At 45.5% G+C, this 20,458-nt stretch overlaps 8 protein-coding genes across 8 annotated transcripts; 6 read left to right on the top strand and 2 right to left on the bottom strand.

Annotated features, from left to right (window-relative positions):
- Positions 1–340: 340 nt before the first annotated feature.
- On the bottom strand, positions 341–1,494 carry F4813DRAFT_281731 (uncharacterized protein). Its single transcript, XM_049240501.1, has 4 exons — positions 1,317–1,494; positions 1,228–1,248; positions 746–879; positions 341–691 (listed from the first exon to the last, which is right to left on the bottom strand). Exons 3-4 carry the CDS (start codon positions 877–879, stop codon positions 385–387), a joined length of 441 nt encoding a protein of 146 aa, XP_049095093.1. The 5' UTR covers positions 1,228–1,248; positions 1,317–1,494; the 3' UTR covers positions 341–384.
- A 1,072-nt stretch (positions 1,495–2,566) lies between these two features.
- F4813DRAFT_383527 (peptidase M50B-like-domain-containing protein) lies at positions 2,567–3,742 on the top strand (the record flags this gene model as incomplete). The annotated part of the gene is made up of 5 exons (XM_049245953.1): positions 2,567–2,815; positions 2,888–2,932; positions 3,051–3,114; positions 3,182–3,480; positions 3,533–3,742. 5 exons carry the CDS (start codon positions 2,567–2,569, stop codon positions 3,740–3,742), a joined length of 867 nt encoding a protein of 288 aa, XP_049095092.1.
- A 434-nt stretch (positions 3,743–4,176) lies between these two features.
- Positions 4,177–5,555, top strand: F4813DRAFT_375897 (uncharacterized protein). The gene is made up of 2 exons (XM_049245066.1): positions 4,177–4,666; positions 4,825–5,555. The coding sequence occupies exon 2, from the start codon at positions 4,859–4,861 to the stop codon at positions 5,405–5,407; it is 549 nt and encodes a 182-aa protein (XP_049095091.1). The 5' UTR covers positions 4,177–4,666; positions 4,825–4,858; the 3' UTR covers positions 5,408–5,555.
- Positions 5,556–5,955: 400 nt separating this feature from the next.
- Positions 5,956–7,560, top strand: F4813DRAFT_400376 (alpha/beta-hydrolase; the record flags this gene model as incomplete). Its single annotated transcript, XM_049248259.1, has 4 exons — positions 5,956–5,970; positions 6,053–6,196; positions 6,296–6,710; positions 6,841–7,560. The coding sequence occupies 4 exons, from the start codon at positions 5,956–5,958 to the stop codon at positions 7,293–7,295; spliced, it is 1,029 nt and encodes a 342-aa protein (XP_049095090.1). The 3' UTR covers positions 7,296–7,560.
- Positions 7,264–10,329, bottom strand: F4813DRAFT_375895 (uncharacterized protein). The gene is made up of 2 exons (XM_049245065.1): positions 9,608–10,329; positions 7,264–9,551 (listed from the first exon to the last, which is right to left on the bottom strand). Exons 1-2 carry the CDS (start codon positions 9,859–9,861, stop codon positions 7,646–7,648), a joined length of 2,160 nt encoding a protein of 719 aa, XP_049095089.1. The 5' UTR covers positions 9,862–10,329; the 3' UTR covers positions 7,264–7,645.
- Positions 10,330–10,685: 356 nt separating this feature from the next.
- F4813DRAFT_400372 (alpha/beta-hydrolase) lies at positions 10,686–12,428 on the top strand (the record flags this gene model as incomplete). The annotated part of the gene is made up of 6 exons (XM_049248258.1): positions 10,686–10,798; positions 10,871–10,944; positions 11,010–11,207; positions 11,272–11,279; positions 11,344–12,046; positions 12,100–12,428. The coding sequence occupies 6 exons, from the start codon at positions 10,686–10,688 to the stop codon at positions 12,177–12,179; spliced, it is 1,176 nt and encodes a 391-aa protein (XP_049095088.1). The 3' UTR covers positions 12,180–12,428.
- F4813DRAFT_400356 (peptide N-myristoyl transferase) lies at positions 12,429–14,419 on the top strand (the record flags this gene model as incomplete). The annotated part of the gene is made up of 3 exons (XM_049248257.1): positions 12,429–13,249; positions 13,362–13,947; positions 14,000–14,419. The coding sequence occupies exons 1-3, from the start codon at positions 12,708–12,710 to the stop codon at positions 14,417–14,419; spliced, it is 1,548 nt and encodes a 515-aa protein (XP_049095087.1). The 5' UTR covers positions 12,429–12,707.
- Positions 14,420–18,478: 4,059 nt separating this feature from the next.
- On the top strand, positions 18,479–19,296 carry F4813DRAFT_394033 (mitochondrial peroxiredoxin PRX1; the record flags this gene model as incomplete). Its single annotated transcript, XM_049247510.1, has 3 exons — positions 18,479–18,501; positions 18,568–18,891; positions 18,957–19,296. 3 exons carry the CDS (start codon positions 18,479–18,481, stop codon positions 19,294–19,296), a joined length of 687 nt encoding a protein of 228 aa, XP_049095086.1.
- Between the last annotated feature and the right edge of the window lie 1,162 nt (positions 19,297–20,458).

Genomic DNA, 20,458 nt, shown 5'->3' with positions numbered 1-20,458 from the left:
GGTTCCTGGCGGCATCACGCTATGTAAGTACCTGGTACCCACTGGGTATGGAATTACATCACGTCCGCATCCGCACGGAAACATCACTAACCTACAGGTCCGACATTTTAATACATAGTATAGTGGAAGCGTTTGATGATAATCTCAAAAATTTCATTGCTATCTATTTTTTTATTTTTTTATAAAAGTAGAAGCATGGCTATACTCTTAAGAGCGAGGCACATGTCCCTTCAGTCGTTCTCCTTCTCTAATATGTATATCTCATCACAATCCCACGGCTACAAACAACCATATTAAATCAGTCCTGCGTTTCGGGTGTTATATACAGGTTAACACTGCAACAATGACCAACGCGTCGAACAACACCTTCAGTACCTTTAGCACCTAGTTCTCTGGATAATTTGCCTTTACGGTGAAGTTCTGAGGACCTGAGTAGACTTGCACAGTTCCGGTCGGTGACTGCTGGTTCGTCCATACGATCTGATCCGCCGAGATGGTGTGGATGGCATACGCCTCCCGATACCAAAGCTCAAGGTCTGCTCCGCCGTCTGAGCGCTTAGTCAAGTTGAAGAATGTCGACGGGTCGCTGCACGCAGTCTTCGCGACGGAAGGGAAGACTTGGTAGGTTCCCGGCTTTGCTGAGCATGCTGTCGAGTTCTGGCCGCTGGAGTACGACCAGGTGAGTTCGACGCTGTTAAAAAGGTTAATAACGGGTTCACTCCTATTGAGTATCACATCAACTTACTATCCGACCGACGAGTGCGGAGTAGCTCCTGCAGAGAACTTGGAGATAGAAAATGGTGCTTGGGTTCCCTTCGCATTGGCAAGACCAGTGGTGGCGAGAAGGCCGACAAGCGATGTACCTGAGAACAGCTTCATCTTGAAAACGATGGTTGATTAATTCTAACGAAGGTCTAACGAGAGTCTGGTTTAAGCGAGAGAGCTGAAGCTGTAATGAGGATGAAAGCTAACTTGGGTATTTCTTGATGCGACCTTCTAGGTCTATATATATGCATGACGGTACCTGTCATCATCGAATCCTACCTGCCTCTGAATGGTCCCAACTAAAAAGGGGGCGATTCAATCAACGGCTCTTCGCTTTCTCCCGACGATCGATACTTCCCGTTAGGTCTAGAATCGCATCAGATGGTAGGTGTAGCCTCAAATGCACGTAGACGGTGCCCGTCTATGATAATGATTTCAGTGGAGAAATAACGATCTGCCTACCTCCCTACTTTCTTATTCGCACTGCGAATCGTTTTCTATTGGTCCTAATGATATCAGTTTAGAGGCTTTTGACGCCTTTCTCAATTTACCCAGCATTGTAGTGTTCTGAGACATGCTCAAAAATACGGTAACATGGCAGCCATGGCAGGCCTCGTATTCCACTCGAGGCTTAAACTCATCATCCGATTCGCTCAGGCTCGCAATGGGCAATGGTAGATCATCGCCCAAACTGCAAAACGCTACCCAAAGTGTAGCTGCAGGGCGCTGGCCTTATCCCTAAAAAGTAGTGAACTTCATGCTTCAACACGACAAACTGTCGGTCCAATTAGAACCGATTAAATGTCTCAGTATAGAATATACTTGGTGGCTTACCATTTGGCATATATAGTGGGCTGAGCCGTCCCCTAGTCATTATCACCGAAACGTCAAAAATGTCTTTTACAACGTTGCAAGAGTCGGCCCTTCCAACAAGGTCGGAATCGGGCAGAATGAGAATGAGGAGCTATACATATCAGTTCTACGGGTATGTTACTCCGGGACTGTATGTATGTCTTTCCTCATGGCAAATCCTCACTGTTCTCGGAGACTCCGAAATCTCTTCGTGATGTTGACGTTACAGGAGCTGAACTAATAGATATATCAATGGATTGTTCGCTTCTACATAATTTTCATATTGCTTTATCGATAGGAAGAAGGCGCAGGGACTGTAGAACTGCATTAGCAATACTCGTATAAATCATATCGACATGACGCTAAGAATTATCGTATACAGATCATTCGAGCTACAGCACTTGGTGAAATATGATGCTTTTAAGTATATATCTGTTTTATAATGTAACAAGGTTCAATAATCAACCTAGCATAATTGTTTTTCTTTTTTACTATACTAGCTGACATCTTTACGTTAGGTAATCTCTAGATAAAGGTAAGACCCAGGTTAGCGGCTTCGGCATCTAAAATTAGGCCACCCCACCCCCGCGACTACATAACAGTCACGTACATTCGTACCCCCACCGCCACACAGCATCGAGGCGCAGCAAAGCGGCTTGCGTTATGCTTCCAGGTTTGTCTCGGCATACCTATACTGCAAAGTCACTAATAGGACAGCCAAAACACAAGCATGTATTGTATCAGCCCACCTGTCCACGTCAGCTAGCCAATTCTTGAGTTTGTAGATTTTTACAGATAAACTGCCCTTTCTGAAGAAACTGCAACGTTTCGCCTTAACCTGCAATGCCTTCGTACCACTTGTAAATCCCCAACCTAGGTACCCAAACAGACGCTCATTCCTACGCAACCTTACACTCGTTAACAACACCCACTTCCTACAACATACAACATGGCTCCGGTACACGAGAGGCCCGGACTCTTCATTTCCGAGCACCTACTCCGCAGCGCCAGAGCTGCCGTGGTAGCAGCCGGACCCGAGGTCGCCAGACTCGCTCGGCGGGATGCCGTATCGCGCCGCGACTTAACTGTTACTAGCGATGCCCAAAAAGTTACATTGGGTATCATCGCCGTCTATGTCGTCGTTATTGCCATTTTATGGAACGTTCCTTATGTGCGATGGTCATTATGGCCTTTCAAGGTATGTATCTATTAGCTGTTGCCTGTATGTCTTGCTAGGTATGGGGCTTCCGTTACTAATTATGTTTCCTAGATGCTTGTTATCGCATTTCATGAGTTCGGACACGCTATAACTGCCGTAAGTACCTAAGACATTATTAGTCTTTCACTTTTTCACATATTATGTATTTCTCTATTGAACGTCTATAGCTTAGACATTTATTACTTCAGGATGCAGATACTAACTCGTTCCATAGTGCTGCACAGGTGGACGTGTCAAATCTATCTCTCTTGATCCTCGTGAAGGAGGTGTCACCCATAGTATGTATCCAAATATTATTTTCTTCTTCCTTTCATTCTTATTAAAGATGCTGACTCTTATTGCTAGTGGTTGGAGGAATTAGTGCCATCACATTACCCGCTGGTTACCTAGGATCCTCCCTCATCGGCGCCCTTCTTATCTTCTGCGGCTTCGATATCGTCGCAAGCAAGATCGCCAGTCTAGTTTTAGGCGTATGCTTCTTACTGACACTCTGGTGGGGTAAACGAGATTGGCTTACGATCGTGACTATTCTACTTGCTGTCGGACTCTTGGTGGCATTCTGGTTCATTGCCCATGCCGAACCGTTGCGATTCTTTGTGCTCTTCATCGGTGTGATGAGCTCACTGTACAGCGTTTGGGATATTGTGAGTTTTGAGCAATGTTTCGCGCACATTATTAATGCTAATTGATTTCTAGTGCGACGACCTGATTCTCCGCAAAGTCAATAGTTCTGATGCCAGTGTGTTTGCCGAGCGCTACGGCGGCTCTTCTCAGTGCTGGGGCGTCATTTGGTCTATTATTTCAGTTTGCTTTATGGCTGCCGGGATTGTTGCCGGGATTGCCGCATTCCCACAATCATTCGCACAACAAGAAGAGGATTCGAAGAATTTTATTCCAACTCTCTGAGCGACTGGTTAGGATAATACCTAGGTTTCGGGGTCATGAAGTTACATCCCGTTAATTAGTTATGCGGAGTTTTGAGGGTTCTATGCAGTGCTTTATGGTTTTTGTGGTCACGAGGAGGACATACCCATAGGGTGTTCTTTTTTTAGTCTATTGCAGATACCCTTTATTATTAACGAATATTAGACAATGTGTCTGATGCGGGTTTACTTTTATTCAAGTCGTCATTGTTCCTGCATAAGCTTCCCTTTGGTTAACCAACCGTACCCGTTTACTACCGCATATGTAAGCTATAACTCAGTAGTGTCTCCATTCCGCGCTGTTGGAATATGGGGAATAGCCAATTATGTAATCTAGTCACGTGCTACCACGTGCGTGGGGCTAAGCCTAAAAGGGTTTACCTTTTAGGCTAACCCACACACACACAACTCAACAACAGACAACAACAGATCGTGATAGCCTCATTTCAGTACCGTGTGTTTCCTTTCCTTTGCCGTACGCTTATTGGTGTACACCTAATCTTTACCTAATTATTACCTATACCTGGTCCTTCCTACACGCGCATTCAAGTCTAGTGTAATGGTGGGCGTTTGGCTTAACAAACACTTGATTTCCAACTTCTCGTAATTATACATGATAACCACCCTCTTTAAGAAAAACAAGTTTATCCACTCATGATTGCCAAGAATAAGTTTCAGGATATGTGTTGTTCTGTGACCTAATTTAGTGAGGTATGAGTTGAACTTCGAGGTGCATATCCTAATATCGTTCTTTCTAAAGCCTCTAAGCACTGACAATGGTTTTCTATATGACCTTATGACCTCATACTAAACTTATAATATAATTGTGGCGCATTTGCTGTCTTTCAGCTGAGCTAGGTAGTAGTACCAAAAAGCCATCCTTGTTTGAAGTTGAAATTACAACCAGGCACGTAAACTCACAGCCTCATATTCCAACCTAATAGACATTTTTGAAGTCAAAGAAATACACCTATATTAAACCTCAAGAAGATTCGGTAAATTATTGTCATAGAAGCACAGCGCGCTAGCTTAAGTTTACTCAATTGACATTTCTACGTTTAACAGTACTCAAATCTCATACACCTATCATATTTTCAAGATGGGCATTGCAGGCTTCCTCTCGCGTGTAAAGAGCGTTATAAAACCACAAGATCGGAAAAGAGACCTCCAGGAGGACGAGAATGTCAAGCTCCCCACAGTATCATTAGAGAAAACCGAGTCTACATCGAGGGCTTCGTCGCAATCAGGATCATGCGCACCGAAATCGAATAAAGGACTACGAAAACCTTCGGTTTCGAGCGGACAGTCGTCAAACAGGCTAAGCGCTAAGCAAAGCGTAAGCTCTGAACCCACGGATTACCTATATTTCGGCGAAGGCGTATCCTCCGCAGAAGTCTCCCAGTCTCTATCAAGCCAAAGCCAAAGCCAAAGCAAATCACCTAGCATCCGACCAGACCAATCGTCAACGACGACGACGGGAGCTCACAATAACCCTGCCGCTGGTAGTGGCAAAGATAATAGTGGATTTTTGAAAACGGGGATGGATACACAGACAACTCAGATGGGATATTCAAATCTGACGAATGGAGGATCGCTACAGTACGATTATGCTGGGACTCAGGCACCGGGCGTAGCAGGTGTCAATTAATACATACATACGATATGAAGAATGAATCAAGTTTCCCTGCCCTGTACATATTCACTGCCTCGGCTCCATTTTTATTTGGTATCATACATACCGGTTTACATACATAGACCCTAGCAAATGTACATACATACACTACCTAAGATAGATCATGCGAGATCATTCCATTGTACGGATCAGTCCCATCACTAGCATTAAGGCCACCGAGAACTCAATAAAGCGGATACGAGGAATTATAAAGCATCTTAATGCAACTATGAAGGAGTTCCAATTAGCGATATCCACTAACAACAGCTCATAAGTCCAGCCGAGGCTAACACTGGCGTCAGTAGAGTTGAATGGCGTCGTTAGAGGCGAACTTATATAATTTGGTCATAGACATAAACTTTCTTAAGCTCTTTATAAGTAGCACACGCATATTTAACAATACCGGCCCAATGCTCGTCATTTGAATAATAAGTGTACCTCCTGGGTAGTTAACCTAACCTGATATTCTTCTTTATAAGTCAACACTCCCTAAATCCAATGTACGTATTTTACCCTTAGTTCTTATGCCATATATACCTGTAAGCCGAATACCTACTTTAGTCCTCGTCTAATAAAGTCAGGCCAGAAACAAATATCACGGCGACCTTCCCGCCCCTCCAGGATGTGGTCGAGAGTCCAGCCTTCTCGACAGCAATGTGGCAGCTCGAGCCGCATCAGAGCGGTCTCCTCCCCGTAGCTGTCGGGAGAGACGGGCCCGTAAACATCAGTTGGGAAGTACACGGCGACGGCCCTATAAAACTCATAGTGCGTAACCCACTAGTCGTACCCCGTCTAAGACTATCTCTTTCGGGATGAGCTTTACCCAGGACAAATCGAACAAGACTCACAAAGCCCTCTTCACAGCTCCTCTGCGGCCTAGGTTTCTTCAAAACCGCCTACCAGCGGCAAACCATGCACTTCGGACACATCCACGGATCGCAGTACTCCGTCCTGGTCCTCGACAACAGAGGCATGGGCCGCTCCGATAAGCCGTTGTCGCGGTACAGCACGTCGACGATGGCGCGCGACGCGCTGGAAGTGCTCGACCATATCGGCTGGACGTCGCCGCGGGAATTACATGTCTGCGGCATCAGCATGGGCGGCATGATCGCGCAGGAATTGGCGTATCTAGCGCCGGGGCGCATCGCCAGCTTGAGCCTGATTAGCACGGCTGCGTGTATTGAGAACACGACTACGTTCACCGAGAATATGATGAATAGAATCACGATGTTGCTGCCAAAGAGTCTGGACAGAAGTGTGCAATATGCGGCTGGGGCTAGTATGTATTATCAATACCCCTTATCGCCATTCCCGCCCGTTCTTATTCCCATACCTACCTACCTAACCTATACATCCGAGCTGGGCTGAGCTGAGCACAGTATTATATATATCATACTAAACTCCTCCAGTATTCCCCACGAACTACCTAACCGCACCAGACAACGCCGTCGTCCCCGACGAGACCGTCCCGCGGTGCAAAATCCCAGCCGGCGGGTACCGTAAATTCAACACCAACTACGAGCGCTTCGCCGCTCAAGAAATCGTCAAGCAGCGCGACGCAAGCGGTTTCACCAAGAAGGGTTTCTTACTGCAGCTCGTCGCGGCGGGCTGGCATTACAAAAGCCCGGAGCAGTTAAAGGAGATAGGGGACAAGGTAGGCCGTGAACGGATCCTAGTTATGCACGGGACTGACGACGGGATGATATCAACGCCTCACGGGAGGAAACTGATAGAGTGGTTGCAACCAGGCGAAGGCTTGATCGTGGATGGCCTGGGTCACGCCCCTATTAACGAGCGAACGCAATGGTTCAACGAGTTGCTCGAGGCGCGGTGCGAATTAGGCGAGAAGTTGAGTGGGCGGTAAAGAAAGTAATACATCACGTAAAACTAAGTATATGTCTACATATCAAACTACGCTATCGAGAAAAAAAAATAGTTATTGACACGAGTCTTATATGGATTGGTGAAAGCAACGCAGAAAAGGCGAGAAACACCGTTGAGTTAATACATAATCTTCGCGTGGTCGCATTGTGTGGGACGTGAATACGCCTATTCCGCCCAACCTAGGTATCTCATATCGAATCCTCAAGCCCATCAAAACAAAAGCCCGTACCTTGTTCACGCCATTTTCTTCGACTTTTAAGTAGAAAGACTCGTCCCTCAATCTAGGAGATTCCCGCGCAAACGCCCAAGAGCATTCTCTACCCTGACTTTCTAGCTTACAGTGGCAATGAAGCTCTGGTACTGCTCGTCCTCGCCCAGTGGCTTTGTTATAGGTTTCTGCGGCGGAGTTGCCGTAGAGGAAACCTTGCTACTCCATAACACCTTAGACTGTTGAGGCTGATTTGCCGGATCTACCTTCGGCGTACTAGTACCCTCCTCTACCTGCTCCTCTTTATCCGCCTTTGGCAAGCGCATTGCGAGGAGCACGTACTCAGCCCGTGTCATATTATCCATGATATCATCCATGTAGCGCCGCACCTCATCCTGAGGAGCGACCACCCTAGCCAGACTCTCCAAGTGCTTAGGGGACTGGGCATATATCCGGATCGTCACGGGCTGATAATAGTCCAATGCGGGATCCCCTCCGTACTCTAGCTTGCTTCCTTTTCGTACTATAAGGAAGGACGCAACGGCCTGAGTAGGGTTGACATATTCGATGATGCTGTACTTGGGAAACAAGTACCTGTCACCGTTACCTCCAGAAAATTCCAGTACGATGGCCGAGATGTCGGGCTTGATGGATGGTGGCGGTCCCTTTGAGCGTAGCGCTTGCTGGGAACTAGACGCATGAGTAGGTTGTCCAGGCCCGGTAAGTGATGCCTTTCTCGGCACAGAACTGGTTTGTACAGTAGGACTCTCTACCCCGTTCGTAGTCGTTGTCTGAGAAGCCCCTGTTGTCACCTGCTGAGGTTTCGAGGTTTCCTTCACTACAAGATCTTTTAGCTTATCAAGAGTTGTCTTCAAATCTGTAGTATCTGTAAATTTAGTTTTGCCCTCAGCTATTCTCCTAACAATATCCCGCGTAGCCACATCATCCAAGGCCTTCTTCACGAGTAGAATTACTAATGGATCGCTCCCTGGTGGTGTCCTTAGATCATTAGATCTCTGATGCGGGTTGGAAGCGAGAACGATTTCAAGTATAGTTCGGACCTCGTCAGCGAAATACTTCACCGTTCTTCCATCTACGATGAGCCTATCCGCTGATGGGCCGTGTTGACCCCCCTTTTTCTTATAATCGGCAGTAATCTGGTCAATTATCTTTTGAAAATGTGCCAATTCAGCGGGTGCTGCGTCTCCAATAGCAACGCGCTTCATGAGGTCACGGAGTTGAGGATCTTCAGATGCTCTCTCTGCTAGTGTAACTATTATAGGATCAGCACCAGGAGCAGTTGGCGTTGCCGGTTTTGCAGCTGGCGTAGAAGACTTGGGTGGCGCGGGGACAGCCGGTCCTGTAACGGCTGCGGTTGCTCCTGAGTTAGGAGCATGTAGCGGTCGGTTGGTACTCAACCCGGGTTGAGAGGGCCCTCTAGGCTGAGGGGGTGCTGGCTGTGAGGGGCCTGTCGTGGGAGGGATCGTCGGTGGATGCTGAGGAGCGGCAAGGACCGAGTCTAGACCACGTGGGGAAGCTAATGGCTTATTAGGAGGTATAGTAGTAGGTGGGGGCCGCTGCAGATCTAACTGCTGCGTCTGCGACTGAGGTTGTGTCTGGCCTTGCGCTTGTACTGGCGGTGGCGCTGTCGAGGGTGGCTGCGAGGGCGGCTGAGCTGGCGGCTGTGAAGGCGAGGTTATAGGTGCGCTCGGTGTAGATGGTGTGCTCGGTTTCGGAGGAGGGGGCATGGCGCCATTTGGAGGACCGTATTGTACGATGGGTCGAAAAGTAGAGTTGGTAGTAGGCGCAGGTTTCGGATCTTTGACAGCGTACATGGTAGCTTCGAGAACGTGAGGCTCGACAGTAATCGTAACCTGACCGATCTTGGTCATGCTATCTTTAGGGGGATTGTTGGGGTCCTCTTTGACGACGCCTTTCCGTTTCGTAGGTTTGGTCCAATACTTCTCAAAGACGCCTTCGTGGGCCCATTTTTGACGCGATCTTAAGAGTGATTCGGCTAGGACACCACTAAGGTGATGGTATTAGCGCATTTGCTGCCGATAGGGAAGGCTAAACAGATATACCTTTCTTGAATGGACTGGTAATCTTTACTTAAAAGATCATCGGGCTGCGGATGTTCAACGGTCGGTAGGGGATTACCGGCCTGGATGGATTTTGGTAGAGGAGGGTCTTCCGTAACAGTTTCAGTAGGTACCGGAGTCGATGCCGATGCTGGAACTGGAGTTACAGATCGCTCGGGAGGTGTCGCAGTTCGTTTTTTGGAGACATGTTCAACTCTTGCGGCAGCCCTCGCCGGTAGCTTTCGTTTTCTCTCCATCGAAACGGGGTATACAAGGGCTTCTACCGCCCAAAGAAGCTTGATTGAGTAGCCGTGGTGATGCCAAGAGAAGAAAAGAAGCGCTATATTCCATCAATAGAAGGAAAACTCTAAGTGCATTTTGGTAATAATAGCAATCTCTCGAAACGGCGATGATAATGCCAAGGGCTAGCTAATGTCACGTAGTGGTAAAGTTACTATATGGTAAGAGAAGAAGCACGAGAATACTGTGTAAATAAGGACGGAAATCTATCAATAATGTATGGTAATTCGACGCGAGATCGGCTTTGATTTTCGATTGAGTGGTGGGATACAGGAAACTTTTGAACAGTAGCTCAATCAATAACAAGGAAAGAAGTGAGAGTTTGTAATTAATTAGTGGTGAAAAGGCGGGTCTCTTTTTTGATGTACTTCTAGATACGCTGATACGGTACCTTAACTAAATCCTTACCTTAGGTTATCCCGGGGGGGGATCAGGATATCAGGGTTCGCCGCAAGACCCGCATAAGGTTCATATGCAAGCCTTGTAATTGCGTTAATACGTAAACCCTTAATAAACCTATATTTTAGCTTAGAACTATTAGTTTATGCATTTATAAGTCCATGGTAACATACCGGGTTATGTTCTGTGCACGTAAACCTTCAGGTACTAAGTACTTGATTTTCAACCGACATCCCCGGGCCATAAATGGACGGATCTCACCTGCATGATCCCATTACATACTACCTAGGTACAGTAAGATATTGTACTTCTGGCAATTTCTAATAGAATTTCAATTCCTTCATTTTTATTCCTCAGGGTACACAAAGTCTTCTTAGCAGTTATGACCTCGCAGACTCCACGGTGGGCCATCCCCGTAGGCATTAGTCTAGGCGTCCCATTTGGTCTCTATCTGCTCTTCATCATACTAGGCGCCTTTCCTTTCTTCCAGAGACAGTAAGGTTATCGATTTCTGTTCATTGTCTATGAAATGTAGTTACAATATGCTAATAAATGGAACGCTTGTAGTTTTTTGTACTGTCATCGAATTAATACGCTGTTCTGGCATGACTTAAATGAACCAGAGTATTGGGGATTCGCTAGTAAGCTCATGCTTCATATAAGATGAATGTAAAGTAACACCTTAACTGATGTAATCAATCTAAAGGGAACCAGGTGACGCCTTTCTCGCTAAGTACCGTCGATGGGGAGAGCATCTACGCGTGGCATATTCTATCTCTTACGACCTACTTAAAGCACGAGGACAAGCTCCAGGCTCAACAACGAGGCTACTCCAACGATATTACCAAGACGGCTTCATTTAAGCTGCTCAAAGAGGACCCCGATGCTCGCCTTGTAATATATTGTATGAAATATCTAACTTACACTACGTGGATTGCTACTAAAAAATACTAACTACTAATCTACAGTTCATGGGGTTAGTGAATACCTAGGATATAGCATCGGTTAGTGTTGTGATTGTTAACTTTTTTACGCAACAGAACGGTGGCCATATTGCCCAGGGGTACCGCCCCGACAGTTATCACACCCTGACTGATTCGTCATATTACCATGTTCTAGCCATTGATTACCGTGGCTTTGGCAAATCGACCGGTACGCCATCAGAGGCAGGGCTAATATATGATGGTATTGCTGCCGTGGATTGGGCAATGCAAGTGGCGGGCATCTCAGCAAGCAGGATTGTCATAATGGGCCATAGCCTCGGAACGGCGATTACGAGCGGTGTTGCAGAGCATTTCGCTATGCAAGGAATCGATTTCGCGGGTATCATTCTCATTGCCGGGTTTTCAGACCTACCAACTCTTCTTTCCTCCTATTCAGCAGCGGGTCTTATCCCAGTGCTTTCGCTGCTTCGCCCGATCCCGCCGGTCCTCCGGTTCTTCCGAAATTTCATCGTGGATAAGTGGAAGTCGGCAGACCGACTTGCCCATGTGGTAAGATTGACACGAACAAGGCTACGGCTGACTTTTATCCATGCCAAGAATGACTTAGCGGTACCGTACCGTGAGAGCGATGCGTTATTCAAATCTGCGGCTAGCGCTACTATGGAAGAAATCTTGGACGACGACAGCTTCTTATCATGGAAAGAACAGCGAACCCTGCATAAAGAGGATGAGACATTTACGACGATTGCTATAGCTGAACCAGATATTATCATCAGGGAAGAACTTGTGTCGTATAGTGGTAAGTAGCCTAGTCAAGTAAACGAAAATTAGGAGTGATACTAACAGGAGAAGGACACAACGAAGTAATGGTGTCTTCGTCAGTCTCGCTCGCCGTCATGAGATCGTTTGAGGTCAATGCTATAAGCACCTAGTTAAGCTTCTTTATATATCGTAATATCAAACATTATAGAATCCAACTAATCCTCGGAAAAGTAGAATATTGCACTGATAAAATTCACATGCGCAAACTTCCAGAGCCAGGACTACCTTATCTTATATCTTATATATATTCATATAGGTATAGGTATACCTAGGTATATATATATACCTTCTTTTTGTATACGAATCCAGTGTACATGTACCTGGTCGAATGCAGGAACAAGTACATGTAGGTACCTAGGTATGAGGTATGATATATATTAGGTACCTAGGTACCTTAGGTTTGGGTACCTAAGCGCCTCCTTATCCACACCAGGTACATGTATGTAAGTAGGAAGGAACATGCAGCTACAGGCTTATAGCGGGGTTAATGTTGCCCCGCACTGTAACCCTGCCATCGATGAGATGCATTTACCTTAGCTCTTAACCTGAACACAACTCAACTTCCAAGCACTTTATTTAGAGCACGCTTCATCTGTCTACCCTCGACCTACGACTTAGCACACGGCACACAGTACACCATGTCCGAAGAATCAAAGCCCGTCAAGGGTAAAGGCAAGGAGAAGGAGAAGGAAAAGGAAAAGGAAAAGGCTGCTAAGAAGATCCATAAAGCTATTGATGGACTCTCCAAGGACCAAGTAACCCAACTTCTCGACCTCAATCCCGCGCTCGCGAACGAACTTGGGAGCGGGAGCAATGATGATATCAACTCTGCTACCGACGCCCTTAAGCGCCTCAACCTCCAGGATATCATGACGGGGTTGGCTTCTAGTGGGAAAAACGTCAAGGATATGGGCGCCTACAAGTTCTGGGCCACCCAACCTGTCCCCAAATTTGGAGAAGACAACCCCGACCAGCCTATCGAGGAAGGACCTATCAAGATCCAGACCGTTGAAGAGATTCCCAAGACACCTGCACCTCTGCTCGACGGCTTTGAATGGTCCACTTTAGACTTACTTGACGATAGCCAGCTGAAGGAGGTATGGGAACTGCTAAATGGTCATTACGTTGAAGATGATGAAGCTATGTTCCGTTTCAATTATTCCGCCAGTATCCTTAAATGGTAAGGCATTTACTCTAAACCTGTTTGCACACATTTCTCCCTTTCTTGTTCCCGTATTCCCCACAGCAAAGTAGAAATTGGGGAGATTGCTAGCTAACGTACTTATTTTTAGGGCGATGATGCCACCTGGATGGAAAAAAGAATGGCATCGAGGAGTTCGGGCTTCACAGTCCAAGAAGTTAGTTGCATTCATCGCTGCTATTCCCGTCGAACTGCGTGTTAGAGACAAGGTCTTACACGCTTCTGAGGTCAACTTCCTTTGCATACATAAAAAGCTTCGCTCCAAGCGTCTTGCTCCGGTACTTATCAAGGAGATCACGCGTCTATGCAACTTGGAAGGCGTCTTCCAGGCCATTTATACGGGAGGTATCGTGCTCCCAAAGCCTGTGAGCACCTGTCGATATTACCACCGAGCTATTAATTGGCAGAAACTATACGAAGTCGGATTCAGCCCCTTACCATCAAACAGCAAGCCTCAGTTCCAGATCAGGAAATATGCTGTGCCGGAACGAACTTCAATCAGAGGACTACGAGAGATGCAAAAGAAAGACGTCGGTGCTGTTCAAGATCTTCTCACTCGGTACTTGGCCAAGTATGAATTGGCCTCTGAGTTTGACAAGCAGGAAGTCGAACATTGGCTACTGCACAACAAGAAAAATGCCCTAGAAGAGCAAGTAGTCTGGACTTACGTCGTCGAGGTAATATTTCTTGCCCACATAGGGTTCTAGATTGAGCTAACCGCATCGATAGGATGAACATAAGAAAATCACCGACTTTGTCTCGTTCTATTGTCTCGAATCCTCTGTTATCGGTCCCTCTAAACACTCAAACGTGAAAGCAGCTTACCTTTTCTATTACGCTACCGAAACAGGACTTACCACCCCTATCGACAGGGAAGCCTTGAGAACCCGTCTTAATGCTCTTGTTTCGGACTCTCTAGTGTTCTGCAAGCAGTATCAATTTGACGTCTACAATGCTCTCTCGCTCATGGATAATGGTTTGTTCCTGGAAGAACAGAAATTCGGCCCTGGAGATGGCCAGCTCCATTATTATCTTTTTAATTACCGAGCGAATCCGATAGCTGGTGGTGTCGATAAAAGAAACCGCTTAGACACCGAGGCACTAAGTGGCATTGGGTTCGTCAAGCACTCCAAGATGGTCAGGTATTAGTCGCTAACAATATAACAGCAAGACGCAAATTTGAGCTTATAAGGTAGGTACTTAAGCAGCCCGTATATTGCTGTCTTCAAGACTATATAGGCAGCGTGTGATTCACCTCGGATATCCGGAGGTAGAGTTCCTCAATATTACGGCTAGCTATCACATGGTACTACGCGGAGTTCTCCGTGTCGGATCTGCAGGGACGCCGGACCTCAAAGCTCCAGCTTACATCATCCCAGGTCGCTTCAGGTCGCTTCAGGTCCCCGTTCTCCGGAAACATTTTTAGAGGATTGCGGTAATTATTCCCTCGGGTAGATGCATTTCTAAATGATACCTGAAGTACAGCCTGAGAAGGCTTCAACAACTTTGAGCCAATCAGAAGTCTCGTGTCTGTCCCGATATGTTGCTCAATAAATTAGGATCGGAAATGCCTGTGATGTTGTCATGTATATGCAGCCAATTGATGAGGTCCTTATCGCTTTATTAAAGTATACATTTTTTTTGTTCGTCCTAGCTATGAAAAGATTTGTCAAGTGTTTTCTAGATGCCACAGATCCCGCTCGTACTCGCCTGCACACGTGGCAGAAGTCGGATGATATTCACCAGCGTTGTTGGTGTGTCGGTGTCTCCAGGAACGTCCACGTCTTGCGAGTCAATGCGAATACCGTGAATCAAAGTAGAGGCCCGTGAGTCTGTGGCGTTCCCTGAGTAACATGACTCAAGTTGCCTTAGAGGCTCCCGGGAAGCGGGATATGATCGAGATTCGTGTTCTCGAAGCCTACTACATCTTCCATTGTTAATGACTCGGGATACTAGCGAACAACTATCCGAATATGTGCGAATACATGTTGTTAAAGTGGTACTGTGAGGAGTGCGGAGCAGTATGCTTTTTTCTCTCGATGTCTCAAACCATCCTACGCATATCCCATTCATGAGAATAACCCATAGAGCATCTTCCAGGGCTACGGGCCTCCCCGAAACAGGTTCTTACGAGCTTAATACATCCCCCCAGAACCTTGGTTTGAACAAGAACAAAGGCTAAATAGTTCCTTGCAGTGGTACACTAGCGATGAGGTCAAAGTTGAAGACTGTGAGGAATACGATGAGACGGGCGAATGCAGTCACAAGGACCTCGTAAGAGAGGAAGAGTCAGATGCCAGTGGCCTTTGCGACGACTGTACACCAAAGGAGGACACGGACTTTTAGGCGAGAGTCTAACCTCAACGGCGGAACTTCGAGAGAAAAGAAAAAAAACCTGTTATTCTTATGGGGAGATTCGGGATGTTGAATGTAAGTATCTCAGCTCAGACTAGTATGAGTACTCTCCGAATTATCTCTATCCATCCCCAGTTAAAACACGCTAACCACCAGTATTTTCCCCCAGATACCCCATCCTAGTGTTGAAAATATCTTCATCTATCTGGGTAGAAAAAAAAGCGTCATCGGTCAAAAATATCGGGAGTCCAATCATTTGCAGGGGTGTTTGATACCAGGCGTGGTATCTGTGGTCAAATATTTTACAAATTTATTTGATTCGATCGACCGACCCCCTTTTTTCCCCGGAGTAATAAATCAGATGACTATGGGGACATCACCATGCTACAACGCCATATGGTGACCACATTTATACATATGCACAGCTAAATTTAGGCTCAGTTGGCCCCAGAGGGCCAACTGAAGGGTTTCATTGATTGGCTAGCCACGCGAATGGGACCTGGCCTGGTGTATGTGTAGGTAGTTGATGTCGGATGAGTTGGCTTAGGAATGAGTTTACGCGGATTGCATTTACATATGTACGTTGAAAAACAAGATATTTGAGGCGAGGTGGGATCCTCATAAGATGGACAGACGATCTTGTATGGCTACAGTAAGCGGCAGTTCTAATCCTTTAAAACTTGATTATGCACCGCGGTACACGGCCCGGTGGGCCCCTGATATTTGACATGTTCCAATGCTGCCGTTATATGTGATAATAGGTGTGTGTAATGTGTAGTAGATGTCATTGCTCTTTGCCGGGCAGGATTCTAGACTGAAATACGAGAAATCTATTCGTGCAATCGTACGGTTGGTGCAGCCTATAGCTTTCTCTCCCGTCGACGGTTCTATAATTAGCAGCTTCCCCACAGTCTTCTAGATGTTTCCTATTATTAATAGGATGGCATTGGAAGGTTTATTTTACGGGTTATTTGAGCCTAATGCTTATACACCTACATAGGTAGGTAATTATAATACTTGTCGCTTTTACAGTTAGTTACATGCTTTAATAAGAGCAATTGATACGCTTCGAAATTGGTTTCTATATGTTTGGTACATATCTTCTGTATATCTTTTAGATATGAGATATAGAAGAACAATCTTTTATATCTCTTCTTGTTTCTGAGTTTTGCAATCAAGTATGCCAGGACGTCGTTCTATATAATTTGTATCGTTATGATTGATGATCATTCAAGCATCGTCACGCCTTAAGCCTCCCGGGACAAAGCTATGACTAAAACTATGTCCCTAAGTGCCAGGGAGACAAGGCACATTGCTAATTTAAATCTTATTGGCTTAGTCCTTTGCATAATTTCTAAGATGGCACATCTTGAGTCTTTTTAAAGTCTTAATTTGCTAATATAAGTCGGGTATGTATTTATGCTATGTCTGCTCTTGAGGGCAAAGTGAATAAAACTGCACATATATGTGCAAGATAGCTATAGTAACTTGGTCAAAAACCTTGAAGAATGGAGTATATCATACCATTTTCTCTTACTAACCATCCCTTTATCTATTAAAATACACCCAAACAGCTTCCGTCCGTTTTGCTTTAGATTGGCAACTCATAAAACAATGTCCCTTCTCATTTCGTGCCAGTTTCGCATATTATTATAAGTACCGATAATCATTTTGATTGCTATTATAATTGATTAAGTCTGTATAGTCATAATGGTTGATTGTATAAAGGTTTGGACCATGAGATTCAAGTGGGAAGTGATGGTAAAATCATTTCGAAAGTAATATTCTCAAGTACTTTGGTATCTCTTGGAGACTTTTGTAATACGATGTTCATATTCAAGAGTTGGCCCTTTATCGAGATGCAATCGAATTAGGCTTGAGCGTAATTACATGTATGAGCATCTCATGCCATGTTTAAAAAGTACTATATAGGCTTGATTCACGTTTTATACAAGCAGTGTGTTAGCAGTGTGTTCTGCGAGGACTGAGATTATTATTGGAGAAGCTACGTTATAAAAAATCGAGTGTTAAATAGTTTTACTATTATTTCTAGCTAATCTCGTTTGTGGAAGGATATTAGACCTTGGAAGAGCTAGCTTACTCTTTATACCACTTGATCCATAACACTCATTAATAGTTCCAAGATGTAAATGTTCCCCCAGACGTTACAGTATCTAGGAAGGTATCATACATATACTTCCTCTTCCACCGATATCCGCCACTTATAGGTGATAGGAGCCGACCGAGGGCCGGAACTAGATGTATTTGGCGGGGGATGTTGATGATACCATCGTAAGGCTTTGATGACATGATGCGGAGAAAGGTTGAAGCTGGTAGCCAATGAGAACAGCGTTGCAGCACGCAATATGCTCCTATTCTAGAAGTAGACTAGTGAGGGGTTACTTTATCGACCCGGCCTTGCGCCAGGACGTCGTGGGCTGCGCGGGGCACGTCAAAACGTAGTGTTCGACGAGAAAACATAAGAAAATCAATGGATTGCGACATTTGCGAAAGTAGTCTGTAGATTCCTGTTTAGGCCTTGATAGCCACGAGTAGAGCCGGCTATTGGCTGGGTGTGAATGCCAAACCAGTCTATCTCTCTTCGATCCATGGCCCACCCAGCTTAGCCAGCCGCATGTGAACAGTATCCCGAGCGAACGGACTACTTATTGGAGCTCCATGCGATGATTATATAGCTGACGTCGTGCGCTAGCCCGGCATCGAACCGGCCCTCCCTCCCTTTCACCACCTCCTCTCTTTTCTTTTTACTTTCTGACTCGTGATACCCATCCTCACCAGATACCCAATCGCATTTCCCTTCAAAATCTTTATACTATACTCTTACTAATCGCAATGGCTGACCCCCGAGCTGCACCGTAAGTTTCCTGAGATTTCTATACTGAGCTTTTCAAGTTGTCCAACCGGCTCACATGTTAATGTAGCCTCCGCCTGGGCTCTATTGCCCCTAACTTCCAGGCTGAGACCACTAAAGGTCCTATCGACTTCCACGAGTTCATCGGCGACGGTTGGGTTGTTTTCTTCTCTCACCCGGAAGACTTCACCCCCGTCTGCACCACCGAGCTCGGCGCCTTTGCCAAGCTCGAGCCTGAATTCTCCAAGCGAGGCGTTAAGCTTATCGGTCTGTCTGCCAATACTCGTGGCAGCCACGAGAGCTGGATCAAGGACATTGACGAGGTCACGGGCGGCCATGTCGCATTCCCCATCATTGCGGACAAGGAACGTAAAGTTGCTTTCCTCTACGACATGTAAGTTGTCATGTGCTCTGCCTTGGATCTCGACATAAATTCTGACAGGGCCATCCGCGCCTTAGGCTTGACTACCAAGACACTACCAACGTTGACGAGAAGGGCATTGCTTTTACCATCCGCTCCGTCTTCATAATCGACCCCAAGAAGACCATCCGAACCATCCTTTCCTACCCCGCTTCTACTGGCCGCAACTCGGCTGAGGTTCTGCGAATTGTCGACTCTCTCCAGACTGGAGACAAGCACAAGATCACCACCCCTATCAACTGGGTCCCCGGTGACGACGTTATCGTTCACCCTAGCGTCAAGAACGAGCAAGCTAAGGAGCTATTCCCCGACTTCCGTATCGTTAAGCCGTACTTGAGATTCACCCCTCTTCCTAAGGAGAAGGCTACTGTTTCGTAAACAGCTAAAGCTCTAGGATGGGAAGACATGGTGGTGATTTAGGAAAAATGGATACAATGCATCCAGACTTACTCGACTCTTCTGCTTTGTTATGAAAACATTGTACTGGAACGAAGTATGCTTTACTCCGTGACTTTCATACTAGAAATAATGAAAATTAATAAAAAAGAACCATTACCAAGTTTTACTTTGGTGTGTGTTGGTTAAGTGCTATCTTGGCTGGAACTAGTGAGTATAATTGTCCCACATTGCCAAGTAGACCGGAGCCCGCCTGAAACAGGTAGCTAGCTTACTGCCTTGGCTGTACTCAGAGTGGTGATGTTGGGGTGCTCGTGTTAAATGAAGAACAGCTTTATCTACAATGTAAAAGCATATGAATAGCTAGACGCTGTATTTTTAACTTGACGTGTAAGCCGTGACTTGCTGCTTGTAAATTATATATGTATATGGAAAAGAGTATATGTCTTATCGGAAACTGAATAATTCTCGTTGATAATTCCTGGTTTGTAATGATTAACTATTAATAACTATTAATTAAAAAGGAGAGAGTTATGACATACCTGTTATTGAATTTGTGGGATATGTAAAGCTATGCTTATAATCAAGATCTCTATCCACTGTAAATATACTATTAATACATACCTACATGTCATGTGAGATAGCTCGATATTTTAGACCCTGAAAAAAACGTGGTATTTGCGCTTAACTATGTGCCTAAGGCACGCGCCAAATCGAAGATCCTTTTTGTTTGAAACAGTAGTATGTTAATACACGTAATAAAGCGCATTTATAGATAAGATGAAGATGCGACATTTAAATCAAGCTTCATGCGAGAATATTAGATATAATGGAGTTTACCATAAATTCGTGTATGCATTACCTAGGTATATTAAGCTGCAATGGATACATACATCTATTTATATTGTGGATAGTACCTACATAGGTCATATGAGCGAAATACTGTACAAACGCTAGGTTAGGTACCTTACAGATGTTCTCCTCTATGCTCCAATAGGAAGATTAGCGTGAAATATGCACAGTAAACAACTCGGTGAGTTTACCTACCAGATACGTACTAGTCAAGTCTTTTTAGCGTAGCGTCTAAAGCATCTATCTCCACTCTTAACATTTTACTCAATTCTCATTGCTCAAATACCTTGCA

Source organism: Daldinia decipiens, assembly GCF_022478715.1.
Source record: "Daldinia decipiens strain CBS 113046 unplaced genomic scaffold F4813scaffold_53, whole genome shotgun sequence".
Taxonomy (NCBI): domain Eukaryota; kingdom Fungi; phylum Ascomycota; class Sordariomycetes; order Xylariales; family Hypoxylaceae; genus Daldinia; species Daldinia decipiens.
Note: the sequence above shows the minus strand (reverse complement) of the source record. Positions and strands in the feature narration are given on the sequence as shown.

Excerpts from the sequence above, each read along its gene's own strand:
- F4813DRAFT_281731 (XM_049240501.1), bottom strand. The coding sequence starts at position 879 with ATGAAGCTGTTCTCAGGTACATCGCTTGTCGGCCTTCTCGCCACCACT. Across the intron at positions 692-745 it reads CCGCACTCGTCGGTCGGATA|CGTCGAACTCACCTGGTCGT; the intron begins GTAAGTTGATGT and ends CCTTTTTAACAG.
- F4813DRAFT_375897 (XM_049245066.1), top strand. The coding sequence starts at position 4,859 with ATGGGCATTGCAGGCTTCCTCTCGCGTGTAAAGAGCGTTATAAAACCA.
- F4813DRAFT_375895 (XM_049245065.1), bottom strand. The coding sequence starts at position 9,861 with ATGGAGAGAAAACGAAAGCTACCGGCGAGGGCTGCCGCAAGAGTTGAA. Across the intron at positions 9,552-9,607 it reads TACCAGTCCATTCAAGAAAG|TGGTGTCCTAGCCGAATCAC; the intron begins GTATATCTGTTT and ends CCATCACCTTAG.